This window comes from Barbus barbus (genome assembly GCF_936440315.1).
Source record: "Barbus barbus genome assembly, chromosome: 29".
Classification (NCBI taxonomy): domain Eukaryota; kingdom Metazoa; phylum Chordata; class Actinopteri; order Cypriniformes; family Cyprinidae; genus Barbus; species Barbus barbus.
This window is the reverse complement of record NC_136757.1, coordinates 21,927,013-21,944,574: the sequence shown is the minus strand read 5'-3', so window position 1 is coordinate 21,944,574 and position 17,562 is coordinate 21,927,013. Positions and strand designations below refer to the sequence as shown.

Below are 17,562 nucleotides of genomic sequence, written 5' to 3'. Positions count from 1 at the left end.
GTAATACAGAATGTACTCCACAGTATGCAAATTTGGTGCACTGTTAATCACTCTACTGTTTGCAGTTCATGTAAATAATCCTGCAATGTGACAAAACTAGCACAAACATAGTCTTTGATATGAAGTCATAAAAATGCTTGACTAATGAGGTCATACATTCTTGTTTCATAAATTCATTTATTTTACACTACCATTCAAAACTTTTTCTTTTTAAATAAAAGGCACAAAAGGCAGCACAACTGTTTTCTACATTGATAATAATAAGAAATATTTCTTGAGCACCAAATCAGCATATTAGGTTACACTTTATTTCGATAGTGCCCTTTAGACATTCTACTAACTATAGTAAGTAATTTTGTAACTACATGTTAACTAATTCTCAGTTGGGTAGGTTGAGGGATAGTAGAATAAGTTGACATATACTTGCAAAGTTTCTAATAGTCAGTATGTTGTGGACCCATCAAAATAAAGTGTTAGAAGACATTAAGCAGAGAATCTACTAATAATCTAATGACTGCTAGTTTACATTCCCCCGGTTTCACAGACAAGGCTTAAGCCTAGTCCTAGACTAAAATGTAAGTCTTAACTGTTTCAGCTGAAATAAACCTGTACTGACTGATCTTAAAATATATCAATGCCTTTGTTTTGTCTCAAGATGCACCCCAGTAATGTTTTTTTCCAAGCATGTTTATAAAAATTACTTAAATGTCCTAATTGAACTACGGCCTAATCCTGGCTTAGTCTAAGCCCTGTCTGTGAAACCGGGCCATTGAGTTGCAAAGTTACTAGAATTGCAAAGTTACTGTTAGTAGAATGTCTAAAGTGGACTATCGAAATAAAGTGTTACCGCATATTAGAATGATTTCTGAAGGATGGTGTGACACTAAAGCCTGAAGTAATGGCTGCTGGAAAAATTTGCTTTGCATCACAGGAATAAATGACATAAATTCATAAATAAATAATCAATAAATAAATTACATATTAAAACATTAAAATAGAAAATTATAATACATTGTATTTCACAATACTGCAGTTTTTACTGTTTTACTTTTGAACTGTAATAAACGAGAATCAATTTACATACATCATTACGCACATCATTTGGTTGCAATATTTTATTTATTTATATATTTATTTATTTGATACAACATTTGACTAATCAATGCATGCTGATGAACTTTTATCATAGTTTATAGTTATATGGTAACGAAAGTGTTCAACATTCAGCCCGTTCTTTTTCATCAGTATTATTTGTGATGTAAACTTTGTGAACAGGAATTCCTTTTTTTGCTTTCACTTTCAAATTCGCGATCTTGGTGTCACGCTTTACAAGAAAAGATAATTGTCTGTTTTGCTAATATCTATACACCTTTCACTTTTTAATACTAAAACAAAAGATGGATTCATTGTTATTCTTAATTAAAAAGCACAACAACAATAAAACGGTACGTTACAATGACAAACCAGCTTACATAACCTTTATTAACAAAAACTAATAAGACGAGGCATGGCAAAGGACACATCACATTCTGTATTACAGATTAAAAAATTACAGAATGTTTAGCAAACACTGAGGAATCAAATAAATAATAATATTAAAAAATTAAGGAAAGCCTCCATAGCGTAACGTGAGGTAAACAACAAAGATAACAAGCTTTTCAAAATGAAAACAAAAAGAACAGTAAAACTAAACTGGCTGTTGCTAAACTGGCTGTTGCTGACAGGGCTTGCATGTTTTTTTCTACAAGAATACCAACATGTTCACCTTCTCTGGTTTAAGAAGCGGTCTTTTACTTTAGTTTGAAAATCAAATCCTCCGTTGCGCTCCACTTTGCGCTCGTGCTGACGCGGCGAGTATAAACCAGGCTCTACCCACAAAGCGCTCGCACTGAAAGCGCCTCTCTTCAAGTGATCAGTGTAATCTGACTCCTGCTACAATGTGCTGCGGCTGGCAGCGCGCGCTGTATGAAGCAGATGCTTTGGAGCAGCGCAGACCATGCACTCGCACAAGAGCGACCACATCAAATTTTTACTCACACACTCTCAAAAAAGGGTCGCAGTCTAGAGCCCCGTATCACACTGCAGGACATAAGTGCTGTCATTACTTGAAATTTCACATCAAATACCTAAATAAATAGTGGCCTAAATATACTGATCATTTTTACATATCAAGATGATAACGGAAATAACAGAGATACACAGCAACCCAAACATAAAACACACAAGCAGTATCCAGCAATGTGGGCCACATATTTCCCCTCTCTTTCTCTCATCAGACTGAAGTGAAATGCACAGAGATGGGCCTGATGTGTTTGTGTCTGTGTGTGTGTGAGCAAGTGGGTTCTGGAGCCAGACTGTGATAAGGAGACTTACACTCAGTGGATACAGATCTGAATGGAATGGCTTCTGATTGAGCCAAATAACAAAGTGTATACAGAGACGTACATCGCAACGCTTGCTATGCTCCGAAATTTTTTCCATGCTGGTAGAGGCCACAGAAATGATGTTTTGTCTGCCGTTGAGACAGAACATCAGATATTTTTAACCCTTTAACGCTTGCAAATATGTAGACGAAGTGCTCTACACATCTAAGGCCATTTAACTTCTCATGAAAGATTTGCTCAGGCGCAGCGCAGTGTTTGTATGATCAAGTGTGCACGGCACACATCTTGGTGTTCAAACATTCGCTGGCTGTCCCGGCTCAATCACCCTCACAACCCTGAGTAGAACAGCGAGTCATCACATTCACAGGTGCACTTAACCACGCCGTGTCTCCGGGCTGTTTTCTTTGAATTGCTGCCAGCATACAACCAGCTTCCTGCTAAATATAGTAAAACAGACGGCTTTTAAGATAAAAAGCAACTTTGTGGAGGAAAACTCAAAACCACAATTTCTTCATTTTGTTTGAAAACTGTCACTTTAGATCTGTCCTGACACTGCATTCTTTATACCACCATTACTGTCTGTAAATACGAGATGGCTTGAACCCTATTTTAGGGCGAGAGTGGGTCACACGCAGTCCCTCATGCAAATTTGCACTACGGAAACTGCTAGAGGACACGCCCTCTCTTACATTCACCCAATCAAAACAAGCGCTGCAGGTCTGCCTTTGTCTGTGGTGTGACACCTGTCACAGCTGCATATTTTTTAGGCTCTAGAGATGAAATGTTTGTGCGGCTGTGAATGAAAGGTGATATACCAGACTATAAATCACCAGGATGCTTGTAAAAAGACTACGAGGACTTCAATTACAATTTCCACACCATGTATTCAAAGGGTGGGATGGGCTCCTGCAACAAGGCATTTTAGGACCATTTTGATCCGTCTAAATGACCTGTTTGCAAAAGATACGATGAAAGGTTATAAAAAGGTGTGGGTATCTGCAGACTAGTCTGCAGCAGACATTACTGCCTGTTCAAATAACATTATCGATTGAAACAGACACTTAGACACATAAGCTCTGCACAGTAGGAGCAACAAAGGAGCTACTATTTGTTCAGTAGGAGTGAAAAAGTTCCTGCTTGAAAAAAAAGGTACAGATCTTGTCTCTTGTTTGGGCATGCATTTCGTTACTGCAGTGTATTGCCTCTAATGACGCCTCTCTAAATGTATATGAACTGTAATATTATTCTATGTATCACAAAATCAGCATATAATTAGAGAGAGAGAGAGGAAAAAGAAATGCAAACTGATGTAACAAATGAAACAACAGTGAGACTGAATTAAAGATGCAAATTGATAGAAACGGTTCATGCTCATATTGGCATAACTGATAATAGCAATTATCCTGCCATATCAAAACTTAGTCATGTTTTTGCAAATGTTTAGTTACTATTGATTTATATAACCAAACCTAAACAAAATCCTATAAGAGAGCAAATAATTCAGAGTTACTAATGCTTTATCATTGGATCAGTATTAAATAGACTGTTTATATTTTTGAATGTAATAATCTTTCACAATCTGTAACATGATTTTACAGTGCAGTGCATTTTGATATAGCATGTGGCTTAAAGCTCTTAACAGCTTTTAAGGTGCAGTGAATGTCATTATTGACCTGAAATGTCCTAATTCATGCACCCCTAATGGTGCCATATCAAGTATTTACCAATCCAAAAAAATAAGATTTTTTTCATTTGATAATTAAGCTCCACAACTATTGTGGTACAAAATTAAAAGTTTTAAAGGCAAAATATGTAATTTAGCCTAAGTGATTCGTGCAGAACCATATACCTAGTTGGGGAAATAAATCTACAAAAAATTGTTTTGTACAAAAAGATTGTCAACAACATAACTGAAAACATTTAGCACATATTGAAATGAATGACATGTGCTAAAGGAATCTGTATTGCAAAATGCACTTCCAAACACAGGGATAAGGCACAGTTTAGCTTTGCATTGTCCAGTGCTGATAGTTTAAATGAATTTGTTTCTACAGAATACATGAATCAATGCAGGGCTTACAATATCATTAATATTCTGGAACAGACTTAATAACATGTTTTCACTTTGGTTCAAGTATATACTTGGCTCTGATAACATTGCAGTAATTATTACAGTGAATCTTAAGTTTTATTATAAATAATAACAGTTATTTTAATTGGGGTTTGGGTTTTTCCTATGCAGCACAAATGGTATTATCAAAAAGTTCATCCTACTGTTTTCCATACATGGAAATGCAGTCGAGTACAGCTACAAATTTGCTTGGTTCATTATAAAGATTTACATTATAATATATTATCTGAACCATTCCCCCATTCTTACTATAAAATTACACCACTACTCAATCATGACTCTTAGAAAGAAGTGCTAGAACTGTAACTGATGACTCCTAAAAAACCTAGATACATGATGCCCCTGATTATAACCAATTGTTCATCGTTGTTGTCAAAAATATAAATAAAACTAAAGCCTTGAATTACAAACATGTCAGACTAGGTTCTTCTGCTGTAAGTCAATGTAACTGGTACATGGAAACGCAGCTACTACAGAACTGTGCCAGAATGTCCTGTGAACAATGGTACCATTAAATAGCATTTGCACTAAACATAGTGGCTTTGTCTCCGAAGCATCACCACAATCCACAAACAAACAATAAACAGGAGACATAATCACCTGTTAAAACTGTTTGTACTTTGAAACAAATCTAGCTGTGTCAGTCTTACTGATTTAACAAATAAAGTGCATCTTACCACCAAGTCCCAGTTATTGAGCTCTAGAAGTGTGATCGCCTCAGCAATGTTGTCAATTCCGGTACATGCCTGAAACGAAAACAACAAACTGGTTTTGATATTTGCATATTAAAAATAACTAACTAAAAAGTCCTCTTTTTATATTGAATGAACAAAATAACACAACAGATCAAAAATACATTTCTGAGAACGACAAATTAATTTCTATTTTGTTGCAGGCTACATAAATATGCATTATGCACGGAGAATATATATATATATATACACATACATACATACATACAGTGCCCTCCAAAATATTGGAACAGCAAAGACAAAATTGCTCTGTTGGCTGTGGAGTCAGGACATTTACAAATATGATTAAAAGACGAATATGAGACAAAATGTCACATTTTACAGAATGTCACATTTTATTATTGGGTCACATTTTATTATTGGGTGATTCAACACAGATGTTTTACCAGCTAAGAAGTTCAGCACTTTTAGAGTTTCATCCCTCTATCTGATGTGAGCATAAGTATTGTAACAGTTGCCTCACAGGTCTTTCTAAGTGATCAGCTGTCTCCTGTTGCATTAATTCTTCAGATATTAAAAGCAGGGAATGTGTCGTATCAGTTATATCCATTACTTCTGTGTTCTGAATCTTGCAATCGATGATGACACACACAAACCAGGATGAAGACGAGGGAGCTGACTTTGAGAGAAAAGCAAGCAATTTGGATGCTAAAAGAAAAGAGGAAGTCAGTTAGAGCTCTAGCAAAAACAAAGGGCATGGAGAAATCAAGAGTTTGGAAACCACCAGCAACCAACAACGACCTGATCGGCTGAGAAAACAACAGTAGTTGATGACAGACAAATCATAAAAGCTGTGAAAATGAACCCTAAAAGATATGTCTGTAAAATCACCAACAACTTCCAGAAAGCTGGGGTGATGCTCTGACAATCTACTGTCCTCAGGAGACTTTGACACATAATTACAGATGCTACACAGAAAGATGCAAACCTCTGACCAGCACCAAAAGAAGGCAAGATTAGAGTTTGCAAAAAAGCACAAAGGTGAGCCAGAAGAGTTTTGGAACTGTTTATAGACCGATGAGACAAAGATTAACCTTTATCTAAGTGATGGGAAAGCAAAAATGTGGAGCAAAAAAAGGGAACTGCAATGATCCCAAGCATACAGCCTCATCTGTAAAGCATGGTGGAGGTGGTGTCATGGCATTAGCATGCATGGCTGTCTCTGGAACAGGCCCTCTCAACTTTACTGACGACTTAATGTATGATGACAGTAGCAGAATGATTTTGGAAGGGTACAAAACCATCTTGCCTACCAATATTCAAGAAAATGCCACCAGATTCATTGGGAAGTGCTTCATATTGCATCAGGACAATGACCCAAAACACCCTGCCAGTTCAGGCAAGGAATTTATAAGGGCAAAGAAATGGAAAGTCTTAGATTGCCCAAGTCAGTCTCCAGATTTAAATCCGATTGAACATGAATTTCACCAGCTGAAGAGGAGAGTAAAGTCAGAAACTCCCCAAAACAAGCAACAACTGGAATTGGCTGCATTAAAGGCTGGGAAAAGCATTTAAAAGGATGAGACCAAGAGTCTGGTGATGTCTATGGGTCCCAGACTCACTGATGTGATTGCGCGCAAGGGATCTGCAACTAAATAATAGCTTTGAATCTTTTATATGTGCCTTATGTTCAACTGTCCCAATACTTATGCTCGCATCAATGAGTGGGATGAACTCTAAAAGTGCTGTTCTTTTTATTTGGTAAAACATGTATGTGTTGAAACGGCTAATAATAAAATGTGACATTCTGTAGTTTTGTCTCATATTCATCTTTTAATCATATTTTCAAATATCTTGATTCCACAGCCAACAGAGCAATTTTGTCTTCACTGTTCCAATACTTATGGAAGGCACTGTATGTATGTATGTATGTATGTATGTGTGTGTATATATATATATATATATATATATATATATATATATATATATATATATATATATATATACACACACACACACACATACACTTTACATGTAAGGTCATGCTAAATATTTCTTCAATATAACGCAGGAAAAGCTATTCAATTATATGAGAGATATTTATTGTAAACCTTAAAGTTTATAGTGACAATGTAACAGTGTATATAAGCAACCTTCAATTTTGGTGAATGCCACCTCAAAATATTTGTAATTGCTACATATTTCTGATCTCTTTCAGTTTCTATGAAATAAACCGTTTGCAAATCAAAATACATATCGTCAACACTCGTAAGCTGACTCATATTTTAAATCTCAAGGTAAACAAACTGAAAAACATGAATGTGACAGGTGATGGCAGTGTAGAAACCGAGAGAACTGTACAGGGTCATCTGACAGCTTCAGGCCATTACAGGGTCATAAAAACACAGATCAGGCTTCAGATGACAGTCCAGTTATGTTTTCTAGTCCCAGATGAGCAGACTACACCAAAATAATGTATTTTAGGCTGTCTAATGTTCTTTTGTCTAGTCATGTGCTGCCCAGATTTCATTTTTGCTGAATAATTCAAACAAAGCCACTGACAGCTGATTATCCGGAGAGAAGTCAACAAAAAGAAGTGACTTTAATAGCCGTTACCCGGCTAACACTGAGCAGCCACAAGAGCGGGTCTGATCTACACATCCAGAGCTTATAAAATCACAGATTATCAGTATTTATGAGAGGAAACCCACCTGAAAGTCGGCCAGGATCATTTCTCTGTCCATGTTGCTGTCGGAGGCCATTGCAGTGAGAGGCTAACGACTCATGTAAAAACCCCAAAAATATCAACCACCGATTTCAAAAGAGCAGCTCAGGACACGGCTTATCAGTGTGCGGCAAGTAACTGAGTATAACTGCTGCTCTTTTGGGCCGTGTTGTCAGTGTTTGGGGGCTTTCGGTTTTTCTGTTATCGTCACTTTGCTCTTCTGGATCGGCGTTCAAAGCAACGGAACATCTTACGGCTGCCGTAAAGAAGTGCCGTGAACTGTCGCGCCCCTCTCACGGTTGGAAAGAGCTGTATATTTTTAAAGCAGCAGCAGCAGCAGGGCCGCGATTGAATTTGAATCGAGTCGCACAAGCGACATGTTTGACTACTTTAAGACATTTTACAACAAAAAATCTTTAAAAATATTTTCTGAAACATGTTTATGGGCACTGTAAGCAGTTCTAAAAAAAATGATTGTAATTTTTCACAGTTCACTACCCGACTGCCACCCCCCAAAATGAGTTTTTTTATTTTGTAAACATGAAAATATAACACAACCATGATGAACAACCAAACGTTAGTAATATTTTAGAAAAATCTTAAAACAAATTTTTAGAAGGGCTGATTTAATCTTACTAATGGATACTCTTGACTAAACTCACAGGTTTCCTTTATGTCATCTATGCTGAAGAAGAATTAAACCAGTTTAAGTTGGTTTGCTGGTCTTAGCAGGTACATGCAAGCCCTACCAGACTGGTTTTAGATGGGTTTAGAGCCATTTTAAATGGGTCAGAACGAGAAATTAGCTTGTCAAACAGCAGAGCACCACCTTGCCCAGCTAAAACCAGGTCAAACCATCCTAAACCAGCAAACTAGAGACATTTGTTGCAATTAAACTTACTTAAACATTAACCTACAAATGTAAAACTTGTCTCAAAAATAAAAATAAAACAAAAACAAATCAATAAACCAGTCCACTATGGTCTTAGCAGGTATGCCAGCCCTACAATGCTGGTTTTAGAGGTGTTTAGATCATTTTTTAGTGAGTCAGGCAGAGAGGCCTTGGTTTAGGCAAGAAAACAAGCTAGACCATCTTAAAGCAGTAAACCAGAGACATAGCCTACGTTAAAATTAAACTTAAGTTTTTATAAACCTTGCCTTGGCTGCCTGGCCTGAAAAAAAATCATAAAATAAAAAAAAAATAATAAACCAGCCTAAGCTAGTTTGCTGGTCTCGCAGCCTTGCACAGTGAAAAGTGCCCAAAATCCCCTAAAACCCAGAACATCTAGTTTAGTTTGAGCAGGGATGTAGTTGTATGTCTCAGTATAGCTTACTACTAATATATTAGTGTGGACTGTTAATGTAAACATATTAGGCTAGCTATATGTCTTTAATTACAATGAATAAACAATACAATGCCATGGTGAAATATTGATAAACTGGCCATTTTTAGACAGATTGTACTTGTGGTGCGCTTGAGGGTTTCATCTCGGCAGTTCACATGACTGAATATAAACCTTGCACCGTTTTACACCCTTTCATCTTACTAGTAATTTGAATAGCCTAAATTTAACTTCAAACACGCACTTATGGAGAGAGGGATTTTTTGTTTAATACCAACACTTCAAAGCCTTCACAGCTCAAGGATGAATGTTTAACACGGCAGAACATGTGAGAAGAAAGCAGAAAGTGCATCTCTCAGCCTCTCCCCAGCAGCAGCAATATTACCGTTGAGAGTCCCGCCTCACTCCGCGTCTGTTAGTAAAAGTGGGCGGAAGTGTCGGCCCTTTATTTCAAAAACGGAGTGATGTCAAACAACAGCGGCAGACTCTCTGACAAAATCAGCTGTCTACTAACTAGCTCCTTCAACGCCCATAACCCGCTCGAAGAGGATAACTCGATGCCCGAGACGTAGCCTAAACATTCTGCAGGTAATGGATACAATGTTTCATTTTTAAATGTTCCATTATGACGTCGTCCATCATCGGCGCAGTCGTCACAGAGTAACTGCACCTCAGAGCGCGAGGAATCATCACTTGTAGATATTCACGCCTGCAGACTGAAATGCGGGATCGCAGACCGAAAACCTATTAAAGCTTCTGTCTACGCGTGTCAGTTTGAAATACCGGACTAGTGTCAGTTAACAAGTTTTGATAACCCTCACGTCAGCGTTCTTTGATGTGCACATCAAAGAAGATTCGCTTTTGACGTTTCATAGCCTATTCAAAATGGGCGGGAAGCTTGCATAAAACTTAAAACACATCCTCGCAAACCCAAGGGGATGCATAATAGAAATTTCCTCGCGGAGTAACAGTCTTCATGACGGAGGCTTGAAATGACAACATCTGCGAATGCCATGAACGCATCGCAGTTCTCCAGCCCGCTGCACCTGCATATAGTTAATATCAGAGGACTCATGAAAGGAAAGTTTCGAGCATTTTTTCGTGTAACTACTACAGATCTGTGTGAATGTGAGATCATAACTGGACCAAGACCACAGGAGAGCTGCATGTCATTCATGGACACGGGCGCATTGATCATATAAAAGAGGATGTTTCTTTTTTTTATCCCATATAATTCTTGATTGTGCATTTGATAAGCGATGGCATGGCATCCCTGTTTTCTCCGCTGGTTCTGATGGCTTCGGTAGGACGATATTAATGTGGGTGGACCTTGGCGCATCTCCAACGGATATTTTTTAGGGGGGCTGGAGGATCGGGCTATTTACTACAGCTTTGTAGTACTTTTTACATCTAAAGCAGCGGACATTTTTTTAAATCGCAAGCATCAGAGATATTCTACCTCCTTTGTCAGGATATAATGGCCGAGGACACAGCTATAGATAGACTGAGCACTGCAGCTGCGATTGGAGATCTGAAAGAAATTGAGCAGACACTGCAAAGCAACGTGAACGTTAATGAGAAGAACAAGTACGGGAGGACACCATTGCAGGTTAGACTCACATCTCCACGAACGACTTTCATATCTAAACACGATGTTTATAATGCATAGTGCATCAGCCTCAGGAAAACATTTTGTCCTTTTCTTTCTTGCAGTCACTAGCAGTGGCCTGGTTGATTTACTTCTAACTAAACCTGTGGTTTTTTATCACGTTTACCTGCTAACCAGCAAGTACGCACCTGTTACAAATGATCTATATTTTATTATGCCAATAAATTAGCGTCACTCGTTTTCTGATACATAAAGAATTTATTGTGGAAACTGAAAAGTGTTTTATTACACCACAGTCAGCTCACGAGCTAAATGAAATCTGACATTACAGTTTTTGGCAGCCTTTTACACGATCATTCAGATATAATGGCATTTGTTTCTATACTTTTTATACAACGTAAGTGCAACAACAAAGATAAAATGTATTTTTAATGATCATGGAGCTTCTGTTTTAATAGGCAATAAGGCCCGAAGTGGTTGTAGATGCTTGTTTATTATTTCCTTTTATGGCGTAGGATAAAATTCTAGAAATCTATAAAATAAATCAATTAAAATTGTACACACCTCAAGAGGCTGTTTTTGCTTTTTAAATTATTTCAGTTATAAAATGCTCTGCTTATCAGAAGGCCGTCTGGACTTACACCAAGCACAATGTAGCTGTTTAATTTCTGTCAGTATGAAATATTCTAATATTACTCATGTTCTCGTGTCATATTCACACAATATATTCTCTTGGCTTCAGAATGAGTGATAATTTGAACACTGGGTAAACCCCATCCTTGATGTTTATATCCGTAACATATGTCAATTTCTGCCTATGCATATGTGGCATATAGTAGGTAGGCCAGCCTACATGACACAAAATATTCGTGAATTTTTGTTTTAACAACATTACAATTTTAGGTTAAAAATTATATGAGTGCATAAGGAAAATTAGCTTTTAGGTGATGTGACTGGTCACTGCTTTTTAGGTTTTGACCGTTTTATCACCTTTTACCTTCACTGGGTAATTTTTCTGTGATGTGACTAAGGAATTTATAAAATAAGTATTCCATGTGTTCTCTATTAGGCTAATATGTGTTAAAAAATGCGTGCATAATAATTATCCGAGAATGAGCTGTGTAAAATGGAGCCTTACCTATATTAAACTACTTGTCTGATGTATGGTGAACTTCCTCGTGAAATTTCCATAAACACATTTCATAATATAGAGGATTTTTTACTGGGTATGTCGATTAGGTCTATGCCATCACTTCATAACTTATCATCAGAGGTCAGAAAGTCATAATTTAGTAGGTCGTTATGTGCCTAAAACTGATTTCAACTACGAACATTTTTTTTTATATCACAGGTTTTGAAGTCGTGGTTATTTTTTCAATATTCTTTCTATGTCTTTCTATTTACATGATAGTTAATTAATAATTAAGTATCTTTTAATAGGCTAGTAGGCTAATAATAATAATAGGTACACTAAGATATACATATATATATATATATATATATATATATGTGTGTGTGTGTGTGTGTGTGTGTGTATATATATATATATATATATACCTTAAACAGTCAAATATTACCCTTTATCTTGATAAAAAATTAATAATGCACTCATGCATAAAATGCACACTTTCACCAAAAAGTGATTAATGTAATTGATTAATATGACAATATTTTTAAGCACCTTAACACATCTCTTTGGGTTGTATCTCAGGTGATGAAACTTGGCTGTCCGTGCATAGCGGAGGCGCTGCTTCGAGCGGGCGCCGATCCAAACGCGCGCGACCCCATCCTACGGCTGACCATCAGTCACGACGCCGCGCGAGACGGATATCTGGACACTCTACGGGTGCTCGCGCAGAACGGTGCTGATGTCAATCTCCCTGACAACGACGGCAACCTGCCTCTGCATCTGGCGGCGCGGGAGGGACACCTGGATGTCGTGCAGTATCTCGTATCTGACTGCAGCGCGCCGCCTTTTGTGCCTAACGCAAAAGGCTACACGCCTCGTGACCTGGCACTCATGCACAAAAAACACAGAACTGTTGAGTGGCTGGAGAACATTGCGCCTTCACAGTCCAGCTAGAGATTATGACTATGGGCCTGTGTGTTTTGTTGTGTAACAGAGGTAGCAGACAAACGCTGAATGAGCGATTTATTGCATTGCAGACATTTCAGCCAACTACCTCTCATTGCATTGTAAAATATTGGGCTCAGGGGCTTGTCTGTTTGTGAAGAACAATTAACATTTCAGTTGGTGTTGCGTGTTATTCATATTGCCCCCAATTTCAACTGGCTAAATGGATTTCAGTTTATTGTTTTTTTTTATATAAGATATTTTTCAGGTCATCTAAGTGTCCATTTTAGATTTGTATTGATCATTTCTTTCACTAACTTCCAGGCAGGTCAGGCCTGTCCTATATGTCCTGTTTTATAACAAGAAAAAAGATAACCTATAAATTAACTGATGTGCGTAAAGAAACCAATCTCCCTTTTTATTGAAGTCATTGCACTATAATGGTCAAAATCCACTTAACCCCTGACTGCTCTGTTTTTGTTGTTTAGTTTTATGATATTGAACTTGCACTTTTGCTAGTAATTAATGCCTTTTAACTGTTGATTTACTGTGAAAACGTGTGTTGTGTCGCATTATTAAAACCTTGCAAAATAACCAAAGACAGCTGTTAAACGCTTTCCTGAAGTTGTGTGTTTAACTCTGGCCTCGTGTCACTGAAATACGGGTAGGCCTAGAAAACATTTATGAGACTGTATTAAAACATGAAATATCATTGGCTGAACATTGAGAACTGTTGTTTGGTGTTGTCGAATGTTTAAAACAGAAAAATAAAACGCTGTGACGTTCGCGGTGGCAGTTGTATATTTTTAGTGTGCATACAGAGCACAAGTTGTTCCCTAAACAGACAGAGCCTTGACAATAATCCGATTTATTTTTCATTGTAGTGAAAAAGCGAAACTGAATTAATATATTCTAATTCCCGTTGTCCAAAAATTCATTTGAATGGAATTAACTACATTTCTCTCACTTTTAATATATTGCAAGGGTCAATGGCACATTGTGTTTCAGTACGCATTTAAATTTCTAAAATAAAAGTAATTTTATTATTTTTATTTATAGGGATTAAAATAAAACAATTAATTATAACTGGTGGTGTAACTGATTGGAGACTGTAATAAAAAGTTCCATTAAAATATTTTTGTTGTTTTGTTACTTATATCTTTTAAGAATTCTAATATAAAAATGTTCACATTTAACAAATACTGTGGCGTAAGTAACAAACAGGAAGATTTTTTTCAGATATTTTTACCTTTTCGTGACAAGGCAGGTGTTATTCAGGTCGAACTGAGTATAGGCCTAATCCTAAATTTTCTAGACTCAAAAATTCATGATATTTAATAATAATAAAAAAATGCTTTACATTGATTACTAAAAGTTATGTAAACTCACATTAAGGTGCAAGGGCTGTATCTGGTAATACTATAAGCTACATTTTATAGTCATTAGCCTAAATCATACTCGTTTTTCCCTCTAAATGTATGAAATCAAGAATTCAAAGATCACATATGATCTTGATACATGTGTTTTAAACTAGATTATCAAATATCCTTTTCAAAATCTCGAACATGCTTATTTGTTATTGACCCATATCGAAAGAGCAACAGAAACGCAAGCACAATGAAATCTAAATATGCGTCATGTGGGCACATTATTTCTGTGCTTTCTCTCGCAGTAATCTAAAACAAATATTTTGACGTGTAGTGTGTAGCAGTCATCCATCTCTAAACCAGACCACAAACAAAAGTGAGTGGACACGTTTCAACCACGAATTCGTATAATAATGTGCCATATTTTCTTGGATAAGCAGTGCGCTTTTATTTTAAAGTTAATGCGTCGTGGATGCATGGATTGTTGTTATTACGTTTGCAGAATACAAAAGGACAGACGATGAATGATAAAATGGTGACTCTGAGGGTTTTCATGGTCGAGCAGCAGCAGAAATCCGTTAGATCGGTGGGAGGAAACAGTCCAGTGCGCAGTGCCAAGATTTTCAAATTTAGGCGCTTTCGGTGTAAAAACGCTCACGATTCTCTCCAAACTTACCCTGCGAGAGAAGACGACACTTTTAGGGTGTTTGGCGTTTCAAAACGCAGTTTTCTTGTTTATGGAGATGCCATGCAGTGATCTTCTTCCTGGTTGCGCGGCTGCGTAAAATCTTCTAGAAACGCACGATCAAGCTTTATGCTCCAAATGTAACGAATTACATTTATGGCAATTATTCAGCTCTCGGCATGGGTTTATATCAACCGTCAACGAGAAAAAAAGGTAAATAAAACAACGTCTAAATGTGCAAATATTCTAGACATGTTTGGGCATGTCTGTGGTCAGTTTATCATTCATGTATAGTTTACAATTAAAAAAGAAAGCTTTTCATGTTATTAGTAGAACTGTTTAAGTCAAAACAGTCATTTATAATCAATCTATAATATGTTGAATGCATAGCATGTGAAATCGAAAGTTAAAGATGACAATGAAAAATATTTTGATAGTTGTCAGTGATGAAAAATATGAAACCCTGACCCTGCGTCCTCAATCATGTCGATAAACACTATATTGTATAAGCATATGCTCTCTATATATGCATATACAGTATTTGCATACATCCTAATGGTAACCTAAAAATGGTGACATTAATTTGTACCAGCAAAACTCAATCTTATGGGTTAAATCTGGTAGAAATTACTCTTCAAGGTAACAATTGCAGGTCATCACTTTTTACAGTGCTACAGTGGTATCTTGTGATAAATTGTGATGTTTTGTTCATTGATTGTAGAATATGTGCAGAGGTCTCCACATGACCTTTTAGGAGAGTTTGATCGAGCTGACAGTTAACAGTTATATGGGAACAGCTGCTTTAGTGGTCTTATGTTTTTTTACAATGGACTGAGTGACCAATTCAAAAAAATAATATTTTTACACTTGAGAACATTTTAAGAGAGGACTTTTTATTATTTTAATTCTAGTCAAATTAATTGCATAAGGGTTCATTCTGATTGCATGAACTCCAACAGTGAACACTACAGTTCCCTTTTGCTCATTCAAAATGCTATTTTAAAAACATACACAATGATACGATTTATAATTTCTAAAAAAAGTAATTATACACATTATAATTATGTGTATAATTATTAACAATATTTATTTATTTTTTTAGTCACCCTGCTACAAGATCAGTTCGATTTTAACCAAATGGAGACCTGAGGGAGCATCATGTGGCAGACCTTTCATCTGCATTTCACAAACTGTTTGCCCAGGCATGTGTCTGATTTTTTATTTTTTTTCCAGTGTCTTATGTTTAATTGCTCAACTGCAATATTTTGTTTTGTTCCAGTGAGGTCACTGAGTGTTAAAATTTTTCATCTTAGAAAATTGTCATTATATTGACCCGGTCTATTTATGTGCATATCTATTTATGTCATGTCTACATCAATATAATATAGTAGTTTAAGTGTGTGCATAGGATAATTGCTTTTCAACCCCATGCTTTTTTAAAACACTGTTTTTAAATTTTATATATATGCAAAAATACACTGTAAAAAGTGGTAACCTGCAATTATTACCGTAAAGAGCTATTTCTGCCTTTTCTAAGCCATAAAAGGTAGTTTTGTTGATATAAATGGATAAATATAGGATGGTTCGGTGATGTTAAATGGTATTTTTGACTTGAACAAAACAAGTTATTTTGTTTGTTTTTTTAGTGTAGTATTATGAAATAACGGCCGACCTATCTTGCATTATGTTTGAAAGTTAAAGCAGAATGCTGAATAAAACACCCACTGTATCACATCCAAAGTGTCATTGATTTTGTGGCCAATTTAACAAGTTTGCTGCTTTGTAATTTATGAGTGGTACAAGAGCTTGTGTGAGCAGCTGCCAGGTGGAGTGCCACTTGAAAACTTAGTTTTTCCCACAGAAGGGGTGATATAATATGTCCAAAAGCCCTGTGGTGGTGAGCCATTGGCCAGTCAACAGGGCCACTTTTATCAGACTTTTGGGAAGAACTGTTGTGCATTTTGCTTTCTATTTTCATGAGAAGTTCATCTGTGGTCGCAGTGACTGACAGCACAGAACTCAATTCAAGTGCAGCTTCCTTCCACTTTCTGCAGGCACTGGGGGTTGTGACACAAATACACAAATGATGAATTGAGTTTGCCGATAGATAGATAGGTAGATAGATAGATAGATAGATAGATAGATAGATAGATAGACAGACAGACAGACAGACAGACAGACAGACAGACAGATAGATAGATAGATAGATAGATAGATAGATAGATAGATAGATAGATAGATAGATAGATAGATAGATAGATAGATAGATAGATAGATAGATAGATAGATAGATAGATAGACTTTGAAACTATTACTACAGGTTATAATCACGTACACACAATGATGACATTGTGACCTTCACTGTTGAAATAACCAATATGGATATAGTAAATAAAATAATAAAAATAACAAAATGTGGAGAAGGATTTGACAATGTTGCTGAAATTGATCTGCTCAGGTTATCTGTCCCTGTCATGTTATGATAGTTATGATAGCTTAACCGTGTATAGCAATGCTGATAGATGACATGCCAATGGCCTTCTTTGCTTCTG

The 17,562-nt window shown here is 36.5% G+C and overlaps 2 protein-coding genes across 3 annotated transcripts in view; one reads left to right on the top strand and one right to left on the bottom strand.

Moving 5' to 3' along the window:
- The window catches only part of faf1 (Fas (TNFRSF6) associated factor 1), a 72,250-nt gene extending 64,055 nt beyond the window's left edge, over positions 1-8,195 (bottom strand). For both annotated transcript variants that reach the window (XM_079384324.1, XM_079384325.1), the window contains exons 1-2: positions 7,919-8,195; positions 5,193-5,261 (exon numbers count right to left, since the gene is read on the bottom strand). In XM_079384324.1, the coding sequence (XP_079240450.1) occupies positions 5,193-5,261; positions 7,919-7,969 (120 nt within the window). In that variant the 5' untranslated portion in view covers positions 7,970-8,195. The remainder of the gene's footprint in view (positions 1-5,192; positions 5,262-7,918) is intronic.
- Positions 8,196-9,678: 1,483 nt separating this feature from the next.
- LOC306849766 (cyclin-dependent kinase 4 inhibitor C-like) lies at positions 9,679-14,087 on the top strand. Its single transcript, XM_079385060.1, has 2 exons — positions 9,679-10,884; positions 12,596-14,087. The coding sequence occupies exons 1-2, from the start codon at positions 10,753-10,755 to the stop codon at positions 12,965-12,967; spliced, it is 504 nt and encodes a 167-aa protein (XP_079241186.1). The 5' UTR covers positions 9,679-10,752; the 3' UTR covers positions 12,968-14,087.
- The last annotated feature ends 3,475 nt before the right edge of the window (positions 14,088-17,562 follow it).